This window comes from Rhinoraja longicauda, chromosome 36 (assembly GCF_053455715.1).
Source record: "Rhinoraja longicauda isolate Sanriku21f chromosome 36, sRhiLon1.1, whole genome shotgun sequence".
NCBI lineage: Eukaryota > Metazoa > Chordata > Chondrichthyes > Rajiformes > Arhynchobatidae > Rhinoraja > Rhinoraja longicauda.
Genome location: NC_135988.1, coordinates 14,204,288 through 14,221,449, shown reverse-complemented (window position 1 = coordinate 14,221,449; position 17,162 = coordinate 14,204,288). Strand labels below are relative to the sequence as shown.

Here is a 17,162-nt window from a genome sequence, read left to right as displayed (position 1 = left end):
TCAAAAACAGTAAGCATACACACGTTGCCTCTGTACTTCCTTCGCTTGAAGCAATGGAATAGATTCTGGAAATCTAAATGCTGGTGTTAAATAATGGCCTGTGTGATGCTCCGAAAGGGACAAACTTCTAGGCAAATGTGTCTTGCCCCCGTGTCGACTGCACCCTGTTTCAGCCAACCCCCTCCCCCACCTTCCCAAGTGGTTTGAGTTGCTAGTTTCGTTGCCTGTCCCATTGCCTCTCACGAAGAGGTGGGGAATGAAGGCTGGGCATCCTTCGGTTCAGCAGGCAGGCCAGCTGAAAAGGCACAAAGATGCTCGGTCTTAAACAAGTCAGGGACTGACCAGCTCAAGAAGGCACCTCGGTCGGCATTGACGGGTTGGGCCGAAGGGCCTGTTTCTGTAGTGTGTAGCTCATGTTCATAAGTTATAGGAGCAGGATTAGGCCATTCGGCCCATCAGGTCTACTCCGCCATTCAACCGTGGCCGATCTATCTTTTCCCTCTCAACCCCATTCTCCTGCCCTGACACCCGTACTAATCAAGAATCTGCCAATCTCTGCCTTAAAAATATCCACTGACTTGGCCTCCACGGCCTTCTGTGGCAATGAATTCCACAGATTCACCACCCTCTGACAAAAGAAATTCTCCTTTCTAAATTGTACATCGTTTTACACTGCGGCTAATGGCCCAATTCTGCTCCTGTGTCTTGTGGTCTTATGAATAGCTGCCAAATATCATGTGGATGCTTTAAAAGCCCCCACCATGTAAATTCTGACCATTGTTTAAAGTAGACCCTCTCAAGCAGAGAGTTTTCCATCTGCATCGTTTATGTTCCATCACTTTCTGGTACTCAAGTTACTAGCAGGTTAACCACACACCATTATTTGATGGGTCCATAGGGGTTGAGTGAGTCCAAGGGCCATATTGTGCATCGAACCCATCAGGTTACAGAAGCTGCCATTTCTTGTTTCCATTTTCTCCTTTTCAAATCTTTCTTCTCTAAGTTTTCTTTAGTTTCCTAGGTTTTCAGGGAGAACTGAAGCTTGGCTGGTGGTGGGGGGGGGGGGGGGGGGGGGTAAGCAGGGAGTATGGTGTGGGGGGCATCAGCTACATCGTGGCGGTCTATTTCAGTGGGTCATGAATGGGGAATGAAGCCCTGATGTTGAACGGGGAAATTATGTTTCCCCTTCACCCTGCCTTCCCCTTTAGACAGCGGCTGAGATCACAGCGGTTCAAATACCCTTTTTTGCCAAGTCAATTAACTCAGTCCGAATAACCCACAACAAGCATGGCGCAGCGGTAGAGTTGCCGCCTTACAGCGAATGCAGCGTCGGAGACCCGGGTTCGATCCTGACTACGGGTGCTGTCTGTACGGAGTTCGTACGTTCTCCCCGTGACCTGCGTGGGTTTTCTCCGAGATCTTCGGTTTCCTCCCACACTCCAAAGACATACAGGTTTGTAGGTTACTTGGCTTGGTAAATGTAAAGATTGTCCCTAGTGGGTGTAAGATGGTGTTAGTGTGCGGGGATCCCTGGGCGGCGCGGACCCGGTGGGCCGAAGGGGCCTGTTTCCGCACTGTATCTCTAAACTAAAAAAGCGGAGGTTGTCAGTGGGGAGACCCACCCTTCTGAATTCTCCACCGCTTTCTTTAGAGTTTAGAGATACAGTACAGAGACAAGCCCTTCGGCGCACCGAGTCTGGGCCAACCCGCGATCACCTCGCACACTAGTTCTATCCTACAAACTAGGGACAATTTGCAGAAGCCAATTAATCTACAAACCTGTATGTCTTTGGAGAGTGGGAGGCAACCGGAGAACCCAGAGAAAGCCCATGCGGTCACACAGAGAATGTACAAACTCCGCACAGACAGCACACGTAGTCAGGATCGATCCCGGGTCTCTGGCGATGTAAGCCAGCGAATCTACCGCTGCGCCACCGCGCCGCCCGGCACAATAGCCATGTCAGACCAAATCACAAGGTCTTGTGGACAGCTGTTGTGTGGGTCAGTATGCGATCAAGTTGCTAAGTGTGGCATCATCATCAGCAGTAAAATATGTAATGTTTGAATGGGTTTGGGTGGAAGATTACTGATGTGCATAATCTGCTGCAGTGTGTGTGTGTGTGTGTGTGTGTACACTGCTCTGTGTGAATGGGGAAGGGTAGTTATGTATGTCTACTGATGTATGCACATCAACATTGCTGTGTGTACGTGAATGCTGTTGTACACACGCACCATATACATATATATGTATATATATATATATACATGTGTGTGCCCTGAGTGTCATTTTCTTTTTCCTCCATCTTGTCTGTCTTACCCACTGTGATTTACTCTCTCTTTCCATTCACTCTCTGTCACTGTGTTTCTGTGTTGTCAAAACAAACTGTTGTCTCCGCTGCCTCCCATTCAGCTGGGAGAGAGGGATAGTGCCTTGTACAATGAGTGGATTCATGGTCGAATGGGCGCGCAGATTGTGAAGAAAATCAGCTCGGACGTGAATACGCCAAAGCAGTGATTTAGGGATGATTGAATAAAGGTAACTTGAGTGCAACTAGAATTCTAAGAAAGACATTCTTGCCCACAATTTTCTCGTTTAATTCCTTTTGCTGCGCTTTGAAGCAAAAGGCCAAATATCAAAGTTCAGTGTTCTGTAAAGATACAGAGTTGGCCATGTACTTACAGAACAGAACTTGGGCAAGTGTCACGTGTGTGGTGTGCTCTCTCCCCGTAACACACAGGGCTTTTACTCCTTTGTTAAAGGCACCCATGTTGGACTTTCTCTGTGCAATGTCTCAACTTTAAACCTCTCCTAACAGGAGCTTTACATCCATCACTGACAGAGCACGGTTTTTTGCATGGCATCTAAAGACAGATTACTAAACGGTGAGGTTCTGTTGAAATCACTGATTCAGGAGCGGCACGATTCTTAATAAAACACTAGGATTTATTGAAAAGCCATTTTTTACGACATTTTCAATGGACAATAGGTGCAGGAGTAGGCCATTCGGTCCTTCGAGCCAGCACCGCCATTCAATGTGATCATGGCTGATCATTCTCAATCAGTACCCCGTTCCTGCCTTCTCCCCATACCCCCTGACTCCGCTATCCTTAAGAGCTCTATCTAGCTCTCTCTTGAATGCATTTAGAGAATTGACCTCCACTGCCTTCTGATGCAGAGAATTCCACAGATTCACAACTCTCTGACTGAAAAAGTTTTTCCTCATCTCCGTTCTAAATGGCCTACCCCTTATTCTTAATCTGTGGCCTCTGGTTCTGGACTCCCCCAACATTGGGAACATGTTTCCTGCCTCTAACATGTCCAACCCTTTAATAATCTTATACGTTTCGATAAGATCCCCTCTCATCCTTACAAATTCCAGTGTATATAAGCCTAGTCGCTCCAGTCTTTCAACCTATGACAGTCCTGCCATTCCAGTAATTAACCTAGTAAACCTACGCTGCACGCCTTCAATAGCAAGAATATCCTTCCTCAAATTTGGAGACCAAAACTGCACACAGTACTCCAGGTGCGGTCTCACTAGGGCCCTGTACAACTGCAGAAGGACCTCTTTGCTCCTATACTCAACTCCTCTTGTTATGAAGGCCAACATTCCATTGGCTTTCTTCACTGCCTGCTGTACCTGCATGCCCCCTTTCAGTGACTGATGCACTAAGGCACCCAGATCTCATTGTACGTCCCCTTTTCCTAACTTTTCGACACTTCCTTCAACCTCTTATCAAACTTTAAACCTTTCTTCAACCTCGATCCAACTTTTACAAGAATCTGAATAAAATCAGAAGATTTCTGCGGCATTGGGATCGCCTAAATCAAACAGTGTAGTTCCGAACTGATCCATTCTGTATACGACTTACCCACAGTGCCAGGCTAATTAAAACATATGCCGCACCGGACATTTTCATATCAGTGTAGGTCTGTTAAATCACTTACTAATTTAAATAATCATTTTGTTCAGACCATTGGATGAAATACGAAAAGTATGTTCTAACCAAACTCGAGTGTGAGATTTGACTGAATGGATCCAGTATTTCAGAACCTTCCTCTTAGGTTGGAGTGTGCAACAGAGGAGGTGTAATTCTCCACAGCCTTCTGCCACAAAGAGCCTTAAATTAAGTGTAGGATTTGATTTAGTTTGGTTTAGAGATACAGCTTGGAAACAGGCCCTTCAGTCCACCGAGTCTGTGCTGACTAAAAATGACTTCTCCAACTTTAGATAGCTCCTCTGTCCCTCTCTTCCCCTCCCCCTTCCCTGTTCTCCCACTGTCTTCCTGTCTCCACCTACATCTTTTCTTTGTCCAGCCCCCCCTGACATCAGTCTGAAGAAGGGTCTCGACCCAAAACGTCACCCATTCCTTCTCTCCAGAGATGCTGCCTGGCCCGCTGAGTTACTCCAGCATTTTGCGATACCTGTGCTGACTAGTGATCACTGGTTCTATCCTTGACACTAGGGACCATTTACAGAAGCCAATTAACCTACAGACCTGCACGTCTTTGGAGTGTGGGACCCGGTTCGATCCTGACTACGGGTGCTATCTGTGCGGAGTTTGTACGTTCTCCGTGTGCATGGGTGGGTTTTCTCCGGCTGCCCCGGTTTCCTCCATCCTCCGAAGACACACAGGTATGTAGGTTAATTTGCACCAGGAGAAAACCCACGCGATCACAGGGAGAACGTCCAAACACCTTCTAGACAGCACATGTATAATAGAATAGAATAGACAATAGGTGCAGGAGGAGGCCATTCGGCCCTTCGAACCTGCACCGCCATTCAATGTGATCATGGCTGATTATTCTCAATCAGTACCCCGTTCCTGCTTTCTCCCCATACCCCCTGACTCCGCTATCCTTAAGAGCTCTATCTAGCTCTCTCTTGAATGCATTCAGAGAATTGGCCTCCACTGCCTTCTGAGGCAGAGAATTCCACAGATTCACAACTCTCTGACTGAAAAAGTTTTTCCTCATCTCAGTTCTAAACGGCCTACCCCTTATTCTTAAACTGTGGCCCCCTTGTTCTGGACTCCCCCAACATTGGGAACATGTTTCCTGCCTCTAACGTGTCCAACCCCTTAATAATCTTATACGTTGCGATAAGATCCCCTTTCACCCTTCTAGTTAGAATTGAACCCAGATCTGTGGCAATGTAAGGCAGCAACTCTACCAGTGTGTCTCCTCAAGATGTGATGGGCAGAATATATTTATTGAGATGTTTTTACAGACGGTAGATATGTTTTCTCTGACCTTTCAATCCCATGAACTCTTATGTTTCCAAGTGTGGCTGAGCTAATTGCAGGGTGTCCCATAAAGTCAAGTGATAGTCAATGCTGAGAAATACCTTCCATCACAACTATAAATACTCCACAATGTGATGTCTCTTGCTAATCTATTTGTGTCTAGCTCTGACCTATGGAGATCAGGTTCAAACCGAAGAAGGGAAGACTTGAGATTTGACAGTAAATCTTGACGTATTAATTGGAGGGGGGGCGGGGGGGAAGAAAATCTAGAATGCGACTGAACGATGTGAATGAATGAGCTCATTAAAATCAGGTACAAGCATCATCATTCTGCATATCTCAAAACTAAACTTCAGTCTGAAGAAGGGTCTCGACCCGAAGCGTCACCCATTCCTTCTCTCCAGAGATGCTGACTGTCCCGCTGAGTTTCTCCAGCATTTTGGGTCCATCGTCATTCTATGCAGTGTTTAATGTAGAGATTGCAATCCAGTCCTCAATAATGTTGCTCTGATATAAACATAGCAATTCCTTTACAACTCTTTCATTGGTATTATTCATTGGTTTTCATTGCTTCATACATATTTTAGTAAACACACATTTGAAGAAGGGTCTCGACCCGAAACGACACCAATTTCCTTTCTCCAGAGATGCTGCCTGTCCCGCTGAGTTACTCCAGCTTTTTGTGTCCATCCTCGGTTTAAACCAGTATCTGCATTTTTCTTCCTACACATGATTAAGTTTAGTTGAGTTTAGAAATACAGCGCGGAAACAGGCTCTTCGGCCCATCAAGTCCGCGGCGAAAAGCGATCCCCGCATACTAACGCTATCCCACACACATTAGGGATAATTTTACACTTACGCCAAGCCAATTAACCTACATACCTGTGCGTCTTTGGGGTGTGGGTGCATATCTCGGAGAAATCCCACGCAGGTCACAGGGAGAACGTACAAACTCCGTACAGACAGCACCCTTGGTCAGTATGGAACCCGGGTCTCAGGCGCTGTAAGGCAGCAACTCTACCGCTGTGCCACAGTGCCACCAATTAAAACATCTTTGAACTGAGAATCTGAGAGAGTGCTGATGGCTTAAATAATCCGTGAAAGTGTATCCTATCTTGCACATGGTGTGACTAAATCAATTTTTGTCTTCTACCTAAATCCTGCCCGCTAATTCTGCACCTTTTATTTTTCAGGATACTGTATCTACAACACGGCCTTGACGAGCGGAAGCAGGCGGATTGGGGGGCTGTGAGAGGAAAAAGACTTTACATTAGGCTACAGGCATGATTTCTATAGGAGAGTTACTATTATCAATTAGCATGATCGACTGCCAAAGCATGTACTCTGTTGTACCGCCTAAAGGACTGAATGGTAATTATTGTCACAGAGCTGGGAGGTACCCCACCTACAGAATAAGCCTGAACTATACCCTGGTACAAGAGCCACATCTCAACAGCAATATCAAAACAAAATTCAGTCGCCTCACTGCTCACGTTTTTAATTGGGTTTTAACTAGCAAGTGGAGTTTTCAATACAATTGTTTTGCTGTCCGTGATTAACTTAATACTATGCAACAACAAAAAAATAACAGCAATGTACTGCAATATGCTCAACAGTTGTCTGGGTAGCTACCAAACCAGCTGTCTAAAAGACAACTTTACTTTGCATCAAATGCTTCCCTTTCTCTTCCCCTTTCCTTTTTGCTCGACCACTCCTTGGAGTTCAAAATTGTGCTTTGCAGCTTTTAAATTCTGCTGCTCTATTTTTTTAAAGAACTTCCTTTAAGATTTGTGTTTGGTGTGAATATTTGCCCTACTCCAGAAGAGGGCAGGCAGCTCTCTATGTTCTACGTATTAAACAGTAAAGAGTCACTGTGTCCGTTTCTCCATTAAGGCCTGCTCAGAACTGGACCAGGCAGCGTCAAGCTTTGAACTTAAGCTGAAGGCAAGAGGTTTAATTTCCTCTGTTCAATCTCCATTTGGTTAATCTCCATCTTTGTGTTTGGGCCGTATTGATAGAGTGCAGAAAGTCATTTCACTTTACATTCTCCAACCACCAAAGCTCCTGCTTTTTTAAGACGTGAGCCGATGTTTCCTGTTTGGTTTTTGCCTCTCACAATGTGGAGTTGTTGTCACTTCAGGTTTTCCAAGTACCATGCATCACCAGCAATACTGGCTTCAAAATGCAAGCCATCGCACCCCGTTAATCTATACTCTCCGGGTATTATTGTGGGACACACACGTGTGATCACTGGTTCCTGGTTCATTGTCACGTTGCAGAGTTTGGGTAACTGTGAAGCTTTGTATTGTTTGGAGAGCAACCTGAGAGAATTAAACTCCGCTCACAGTTCCTTGGACTGGTGTTTGTCTGCCGCACCAAATTCTGGAAGGGAATTTTAAAGTTTGTTTTCTGGGACCTGGGGCGAGGCAGGCCATCTCTCGTTTGCTTGTGAAGAACAAGTGGGGTCCACAGAAGAGCTAAACGTTGGCAATGTTTGTGCTGTGCAAGACGTCCAGGCAGATAGGAAAAAGGACAAAGGAGCTCCTTCCAGAAAGGGCATCGTGGTCGCAGTTGAATGCTTGCGACAGCCTCACCTCTGCTGTCAACAAAGGACGCCAAGCACTGGTGCAACTCAGCATCTCTGGAGAACATGGATGGGTGACGTTTCGGGACAGACTGTCCGAAGAAGGGTCCCGATCAGGAACGTCATTTATCCATGTTCTCCAGAGATGCTGCTGTCTGACCCGCTGAGTTAGTCCAATATTTTGTGTCCCCCCTTCTTCACCCATTCATTCATTCATTAATTCATTCATTCATCCATTCTGCTGTCACCAACTTTACATTGGCAGAGTTTTAAATACTGTATTTAAAATTTCAAAGGGTCCCGCACTCTCGTGTTCTGGACAGTTAGTCCCTACCTGTTCCCGTTGCTATCTATTCCACTGGATGCAGGAATGAATGGTGAATTTCCTCAGGAATGTCTGTTTGACAGGTTCTGCGTTTTTCCAACTAGTTTCCTTGTTCTCCCGCCTGGATGGCCTTGTTCCCTGGTTTGGTTATTTCCCATTTATCACCACGCTGTTGTGCGGTTTGCCCGTCGTGTGGGAGTCTGAAAGGGTTTTCACGTCACCACTGGCGTGGAAGTGTCTTGCCCGAGGAGAGCGGAGTGAGAGGTGTGGCTGGGGTGGCAGGCTGGACGTGGTTGGATCTGACCATGGGTGTAGCCGCGGGTGATGCAGCAGCTGCCTGTATCTGTAATCTGGACTGCAGTGTAAGTTTAGTTGAGTTCAGATATACAGCAGGGAAACAGGCCCCTTTGGCCCACACCGACCAGCGATCCCCGCACATTAACACCATCCTACACACACCAGGGACAATTTACATTTATACCAAGCCAATTAACCTACAAAACTGTACGTCTTTGGAGTGTGGGAGGAATCCGAAAATCACGGAGAAAACCCCACGCAGGTCACGGGGAGAACGTACAATCTCCATACAGACAGCACCCGTAGTCAGGATCGAACCTGGGTCTCTGGTGCTGTAAGTGCTGCAAGGCAGCAACTCTACCGCTGCGCCACTGTAAGTAGGAGACAGGGCATGGTTGGGTTTATCCACTGGCAATGCTGTACCAGCTGCCTATTGCCCAAGGCGATCACTGGAAGTAAGAATCCAAGAGTCTTCTGAAACACACAAATGACAGGTTCAAAGTGAGAATTCGCCCCAGCCTCTCAGTAAACCTGCCTCCATCAGTGGCAATGGGCGTGAATGTGAAGTAGGCCATCAGTACTGACGACAAGCTTGCAATTGCTTGTCTCACCTGACATTCAGTTTAGTTTAGTTTAGTGATACAGCCTGAGAACAGGTCCTTTGGCCCACCAAGTCCGTGCCGACCAACAATCACCCCGTACACCAGTTCTATCCTATACTCTAGGGACAATTTATAGAAGCCAATTAACCGAAAAACCCATACATCTTTGAAATGTGGGAGGAAGCCTGGCAAAAACCCACGCGGTCACGGGGAGAACGTACGTACTCCGAAGAAGGGTCTCGCCCCGAAACGTCACCCATTTCTTCTCACCAGAGATGTTGCCTGTCCCGCTGTGTTACTCCGGCATTTTGTGCCTATCTTTGACATGAACTGATGTTGTTGCTCAGGGAACTGCAGATATTAGGAATAACTATATGCAGGGGACTTGCTCCATCTCAGTGGACAAGGGCTGGTGGTTGTGTGACCATGGGCGGTCATAAACTTTGTAACGATCGAGTGAGAACCTTGTGTGTCTGCAGCCTCCTCTGCTGCCTTTAGACGTCCCAAATCTGTGTGATTCAGTCCATCAAGGACAACTTGGGAAAGTGCCCACTATTGCAGAGTGGCAGGGACAGTAGCTGGGTGACAACAGCAACATGCAAATCCCACGTTGGCCCTACAAGCATCGACGCAGTGAGAATGTCTCTATCTTCTGCAAGGAAGTGGAAGCCAGAATGAATCCATCATTTGATAAGTGTGGGCTTGTGCTGTTCATGCAACTGTACTAACACGGCAGGCCTTGGGCCTTCTGATGTGGAGAAGCTGATTCCACTAGTGGGAGAGTCTGGGACTGGAGGCCATAACTTTAGAAAGGAAACAAGGGGGGGTTTCTTTCGTCAGAAGGTGGTGAATCTGTGGAATTCATCGCCACAGAAGGCTGTGGAGGTCAAGTCAGCGGATATTTTTAAGGTGGAGATTGATAGATTCTTGATTAGTACGGGTGTCAGAGGTCATGGGGAGAGACAGGACAATGGGGTTGAGAGGGAAAAGGTAGATTAGCCATGGCTGAATGGCGGGGTAGACTTGATGGGCCGAATGGCCTAGTCCTGCTCCAACAACTTATGAACTTACGATGTACAACCCAGCTTCGATTGTTCCTTGGTGCTGAGAATGGAGAGCTTCTGCACCTGTCAGAAACATAAAATCAACCAGTAGGTAGTTGAATGGTTTGTTATGTGTAGGAAAGAACTGCAGATGCTGGTTTAAATCGAAGGTAGGCACAAAATGCTGTAGTAACTCAGTGGGACAGGCAGCATCTCTGGAGAGAAGGAATGGTTACCAATGATAAGATTTTTTCAGTATTTTATCGACATAATTAATAATTAAAAATTAAATTCTTAAAAAGTGGCGATTAAAATGGCACCGGGGTTTCACAGAGGCTGTGGGGAAGTGAAGTTCTGACACATTGCAAAGAGCAGAACTCTGAAGAAGGGTCTCGACCCGAAACGTCACCATTCCCTCTCTCCCAGATGCTGCCTGACCCGCTGAGTTACTCCAGCATATCCTCCTGCAGAAGTGACCATGCATTACCACTTTCACCAGTAGGGGGTGTTCTTCATGCAGGAAGGAACTGCAGATGCTGGTTTGCACCGAAGATAGACACAAAATGCAGGAGTACCTCAGCGGGACAGGCAGCATCTCTGGAGAGAACGAATGGGCGACGTTTCGGGTTGAGATCATCTGAAGAAGGGTCTCGACCCTAAACGTCACCCATTCCTTCTATCCGGAGATGCTGCCTGTCCCGCTGAGTTACTCCAGCATTTTGTGCCTATCTAGGGGGGTATTCTTCAGCTGATCTTCCAGCGAGTGGCAGGGATGTAAAGAACAGGGGCACCATCTTCCTCCAGCTCATGCCATATCCCACCAGGGATGGTGGTGATAAAAAATAAGATGCGCCCGTCTTCAGGAAAGACATTAAGAGCATCCTGGAGGGCAAGGGACATAGGTTTAAGGTGAGAAGGGAAAAAGTCGATTGGAACCAGAGGGGCAATGTTTTCACACTGAGGGTGGAGGGTATATGGAATGAGCTGCCAGAGAAGGTGTTTCGGGCAGGTTGTATTACAAAATTTGGACAGGTACATGGATAGGAGAGGTTTAGCGGCATAGACAATAGATAATAGGTGCAGGAGTAGGCCATTCGGCCCTTCGAGCCAGCACCACCATTCAATGTGATCATGGCTGATCATTCTCAATCAGTACCCCATTCCTGCCTTCTCCCCATACCCCCTGACTCCGCTATCCTTAAGAGCTCTATCTGGCTCTCTCTTGAATGCATTCAGAGACTTGGCCTCCACTGCCTTCTGAGGCAGTGAATTCCACAGATTTACAACTCTGAGTGAAAAGGTTTTTCCTCATCTCCGTTCTAAATGGCCTACCCCTTATTCTTAAACCGTGGCCCCTGGTTCTGGACTCCCCCAACATTGGGAACATGTTTCCTGCCCCTAACGTGTCCAACCCCTTAATAATCTTATATGTTTCGATAAGATCCCCCTTAAGGGATGTGGGCCAAAGGGATAAGGGATGTGGGCCAAAAGTGGGCAGGTGAGGCTAGCGTCGATGGGGCTTCTTGGTCGGCATTGTAGATTTGGGCTGAAGGGCCTGCTTCCATGCTCTATGACTCTATGAATGATGTGGGAATCTTCACAACCAGCTGCTCAGGTCAGGTAGGGCAGATCCATTATCCAAGAACTTCCTTCACCCAGCTGCTTGGGCCTGCCCCCTGCAGACCAGTCCATGAATTGCACGCTTGCATCGCGCTCTGGTGCCACTTCAAACCCCCAGCGACCTCCACCGAGACCTTGACTGGATTCTCAACAAAAGGCCATGGAGTCACTCGAGGGGTCGTCCTGTTCCACGGTTGGAATTTTCAGCCGATATTGTTTGGGTTGAAAGCTAGAAGCAATTTTTTTTCAATGTGCTCACAGCAATCTCTGTTCCTCCAAAGAGCAATAGTTGTACACAAATCAACCATCCCTTCTACCCTGGTGACAGAGATTCCTGATCTTGACCAGTGTGAGTTAGTGCTTCAGACTGCCTGTATTAAGCCCTGGGTTTAAATATTTTATCTTAAGGATTGTGCTCCATTGAAGACTAGGTCAAGGAACACTGTGGCCCCAGTTTCACCTACTGTCAGGGGTGTTTGTGACTTCACCTTCTGACATCCGGGATCGCAGTAAAGATCTACTGCCTGTATCCTTCACTGTGGTAAGGGGGGTCACAAACTGCTGCAATAAATAGTACATGTCAGGGAGAACGGAATTAAGACATCTATGTTTCAATTGGTGAAAAGTGCATGGGGCGGCAGAGTGGGTGCAGCTGGTAGAACTGCTGCCTTGTAGCACCAGAGACCCGGGTTCGATCTTGACCTCGGATGGAGTCTCTGTGGAGTTTGCACATTCTCCCTGTGACCACGTGGGTTTCCTCTGGGTGATCCGGTTTCCTCCTGCATCCCAAAGACACGTGTTTTTGTAGGTTAGTCGGCCTCTGTAAAATTGCCCTCGGTGTGTAAGGAGTGGATGCGAAAGTGGGATAACACATAACCAGTGTGAATGGCTGATCAATGGCCAGCGCGGACTCACAGTGGGCCGAAGGGCCTGTTTCCATGCTGTAATTTTCAACAAATCATTCTATCTCTTGTGAACGATTATTAATTAGAATTGGTAGACGCAAACATATGCTGAAGACTCCAAAGTGCATCAACATTTCGTTGGGACTGAGTAGAGAGTGGAGATTTCGTACGTGTAACGTGCCAATCTCCCTTCTGGGTTCCTTCCATAAGTCTCATGGTCCTAGTGTTTTTGGCAGTTATTTTCTCTAGTATGTTTGAAATATGAAAAGGCACTAATCAAGTTGCTACCTTAATCTTCCGATAGTTACAACAGCACAATGGTACAGGGTAACGGAGCATGAGATTCCATGCCACATCACAGAGGAAGCAAAGATCCATGCTACATCCAATGGATAGAAACATAGAAAATAGGTGCAGGAGTAGGCCATTCGGCCCTTCGAGCCTGCACCGCCATTCAATATGATCATGGCTGATCATCCAACTCAGTATCCCGTACCTGCCTTCTCTCCATACTCCCTGATCCCTTTAGCCACAAGGGCCACATCTAACTCCATCTTAAATATAGCCAATGAACTGGCCTCAACTACCTTCTGTGGCAGATTAAGCCACAAAGCCATTCCAGTGCAGAGAAAGGGTTGTTGTCTGAATGGAGGTTTAAGCAGAGACAGATCCTTTGTTTCTGAATCCAAAGAGGTGAAAAATTAACTGCGTAAAGTTTGCATTTTAAGCCAGACTTGCGACCTTTGTAAGGCCATCAGCACGTCATGATAAATAAGCACATGGGTTGCAGTGATTGACCTGGGTGAATGAAAAACTTGTAAAGGTACGGAATGACAAAAACAAAAACAAAAACAATTATCCCCTTAAACCCATGTCTTGCATCAAGTGCAGCCAATTCCTTATCCCATTCCTCCCACAAGGAAAGTCCTGCTGAATCCTTAAGACAGACACAAAAGGCTGGAGTAACTCAGCGGGTCAGGCAGCATCTCTGGGGAAAAGGAATAGGTGATGTTTTGGGCCGAGATCCATCTTCAGACCTGAAACGTCACCTATTCCTTTTCCCCAGAGATGCTGCCTGACCGGCTGGCTTACTCCAGCCTTTTGTGTCTGCCTTTGGTTTAGACCAGTATCTGCTGTTCCTCCCTACACATTTTGCCTGCTGAATCCTTGCTCCATAAAGGAAAGGGGACAAGGGAAGGGTGTACCAAGCTTCCCCATTGTGTCTTTGCATCATGCTTTTATTTCCATTGAATTTAACCCCCACACCCATGCCAGTGTGATACACAGGTTGAACAACCTCTTTGAAACCGCTGGGCCATTTTGACCTCAGAGGAGTTGAAAGTGGCGAATCTGTGGAATTCATTGCCACAGAAGCCGGTGGAGGCCATCATTGGATATTTTTAAGGCGGAGATCGATAGATTGATTATTGATTAATGCGGGTGTCAACTGTCATGGGGGAGAAGGCAGGAGAATGGGGTCGAGAGAGAAAGATAAATCACCCACGATTGAATGGTGGAGTAGACTCGATGGGCCGAATGGCTTAATTCTGCTTCTATGACTTATGAGCATGAAACCTGAAGTTCAAGGTTCAATTGCAAGGCTTTATTGGAGAAAAGGAAAGACTCTGTGTTAATTGTGCACAATTGAAAGAGATCTTCCAGTTCACTTATAGCAATAATACAACTAATCCATCTCGGCTTCTTTACGCACCTTCAACTCGTGGCTGTGGAGTTGTAGGTAACCTTGGAATTCACACATTCCACCAGCACAGCAGCTCAAAACTTTGGGTCGAAATCAGTGATCGGGGACAGCACCTGAGTATTTTGAGCATAAAGCTGACTTTCGTTAATGGCTTTGTCCAATACCAGAATATCCCTGTTGAAAACGGGACCCCGATGGCTGGCTTGCCGTGACACCATTGCATTGTGCACTGAGGAGCCTCATCAAGACGTGTGTTGGTGAGCGCTCTGAGTGTGCACAGGTGAAGGGCTGGGGGTGGGAGAGAGAGGGGAAGAGCATTGCACTGTGCGAGTAAGTGGAGAATGGATAGGTGGTAGATGGAGTACAGGCTGGTATGGAATTGTATTAATCTTATAGCATCTTACTGTAAGAAATGCTTCAGCACTTGCACAGAAATTGTATCAAGCATCACCAGGAATGTTTAGGCACTGTGACTGCTCATCAGGTATAAAGCTATGGCTGTATTAAATATTAAATTGTAGAATGCTGATAATCAGTGAAACCTTCCTGGCACAGCTTTTAGAATTTCACCAATGCCTCCTGGGTTTTTTTTAATCGTTGTTGTGAAGAGAAGCCTTTTGAATTAGATTTACCTATATCAAAGAATTGTAAAAAAGAAAATACGTTTAACAGAAAAAGCCATTTCTCTGTACACCAGCTGAATACTTTAAAAAAGAAATTAAAGGAGTTATTTAAAACATTTGACTCTCAAGAAGCTTTTGTTCTGTGTACACCGATGTTCAATATTTTTAATTATTTTCAGTAATTATTTTACCGGTAGTTGTTGGCGGCACGGTGGCGCAGCGGTAGAGTTGCTGCCTTACCGCGCCAGAGGCCCGGGTTTGATCCTGACTAAGGGTGCTGTCTGTATGGAGTTTGTACGTTCTCCCCGTGACCTGCATGGGGTTTACTCAGGTTTGCTCCCACACTCCAAAGACGTACAGGCTTGTAGGCTAATTGACTTAGATAAAATTGTAAATTGTCCCTGATGTGTGTGGGATCGTGTTAGTGTGCGGGGATCATTGGTTGGCGCGCGCTCGGTGGGCCTGTTTCTAAACTAAACTAAAAGTTTGATGGGTTGAGACAGGAGGTCACAAGGCCGCACCACTGATATCCAGGCTTAGTTCGAGTTTTTAGAAGATAAGACACAAACAGCTGGAGTAACTCAATGGGTCAGGCAGCATCTCTGGCGATTAGGAATAGCTGACGTTTTGGGTCGGAACCCTTCAGGCCGAATGATAGAGAAGGCCAGAACAAAACAGGGGCGGCAACAATGACCTCAGCCAGGAAGGGTGGAGTCCATAACAGCCTGTTGTTGGCTGGGGAAGATGTGCTAACGACAGGGATACAAGAATGCGAACAGTGGAACTAGTGGGAGGGTGGGGAGAAGTGGAAGAGGGGGGGGGGGGGTGGGGGAGGAAAGGAATGCAGGAGTTACTTCAAATTAGGGAAATTAATGTTCATACCATTGGATTGTAAGCTGCACACTCAAAATATGAGGGTCTTTTTCAAAATTTGGGTTTTGCCAGAACTACTCTGTGCTGGTCCACATTCCAGTGTTGGCCCAAACATGGACAAAGATTTCTGGAGGCCGTGGAACAGTATTTGACTCTGCATGGACCAAGGAATTTGTTGCCACAAACGACCGTGGAGGTACTTTTAAGCGGAGATTGATAGGTTCTGGATTAGGAAGGGCGACAAAGGTTAGGGGGAGAAGGCAGGAGACTGGAGTAGAGAGTGAACAATAGATCAGCCATGATTGAATGGTGGAGTAGATTCGATGGGCCAAATGGCCTCATTTTGCTCCTTTGTCCTGTGGTCTTATAGCCTAGGGATGCTGAGCAACACCAAAATCAATGGGAAATAAAGAGAAAACTTCACGCGGATGTTGGATGTGGTTGTTGGAGGTCACTATCTCTGCCATAAATATATCCATGTGACTTCTGTGGCAAATAATTCCACAGATTCACCATCTTCTGACTCATCTCCTTCCGAAAATAATTCTGAGGCTGTGACCTCTCGACCTAGACTCTCCCACTAGTGAAAACATCCTCTGCACATCCACTCTATCCAAGCCTTTCACTATCTGTATGTTTCAATGAGGTCCCCCCCCCCCCCCCCCCCCCCCCCCCCCCCCAACCTCCTCATTCTTCTGAACCTTGGTGAAGTTCTGCAGTTCCCACTGCTGCCACAGTGTGCCAGTGACGGAGGGAATGAATGTCAAAGCTGATGGATGGGGTGGCAGACATAGGTTGTTGTGCCTTGATGGTGTCAAACTCCTTGAACGTTGTCAGAGCTCTTTCTGTCCATAGGAGTGCTATGGTGAGTGGAATAGACTCGTACATCACGGAAGCAGGCCATGGCCCGTTGGGTGTGTCAGTGAGTGTACCACTGCCTCTGAGTGTGTATCTGCACCTGGGTGAGAGTGAGTGAGTGAGTGAGTGTGCCAGTGCACGTGTCACTGTATTTGGGTGCAAGTGAGTGTGTCACTGCATCTAAGTATGAGCGAGTGTGTCAGAGTGTGTCCTTGTCTCTGGGTTTGAGTGAGTGTATCTGTAAAGGTGTCACTGTGAGTGAGTGTGAGACTGGATGTGATTGAGTGTGCCAGTGAAGTGTGTATGTCTGTGTGTGTAAACAAGCCTATTTCCCATGTGGTGGGAGTGAGTGTGTCAATGCCTCTGGGTGTAACAGTGAGTGTAACACAGCCCCTGAGAGTGTCAGTGTGTGCGTCGCTGTCCTTGGTTTGTGTTGGCAAGTGTGTGTCACTGCCCTTCATTGTATCAGTGAGTATGACACCT

General features: G+C 46.8%; 1 protein-coding gene across 2 annotated transcripts in view; it reads left to right on the top strand.

Moving 5' to 3' along the window:
• Positions 1-15,043, top strand: part of LOC144610464 (ankyrin-1-like) — a 205,171-nt gene extending 190,128 nt beyond the window's left edge. For both annotated transcript variants that reach the window (XM_078429192.1, XM_078429191.1), the window contains one exon: positions 6,441-15,043. In XM_078429192.1, the coding sequence (XP_078285318.1) occupies positions 6,441-6,467 (27 nt within the window). In that variant the 3' untranslated portion in view covers positions 6,468-15,043. The remainder of the gene's footprint in view (positions 1-6,440) is intronic.
• The last annotated feature ends 2,119 nt before the right edge of the window (positions 15,044-17,162 follow it).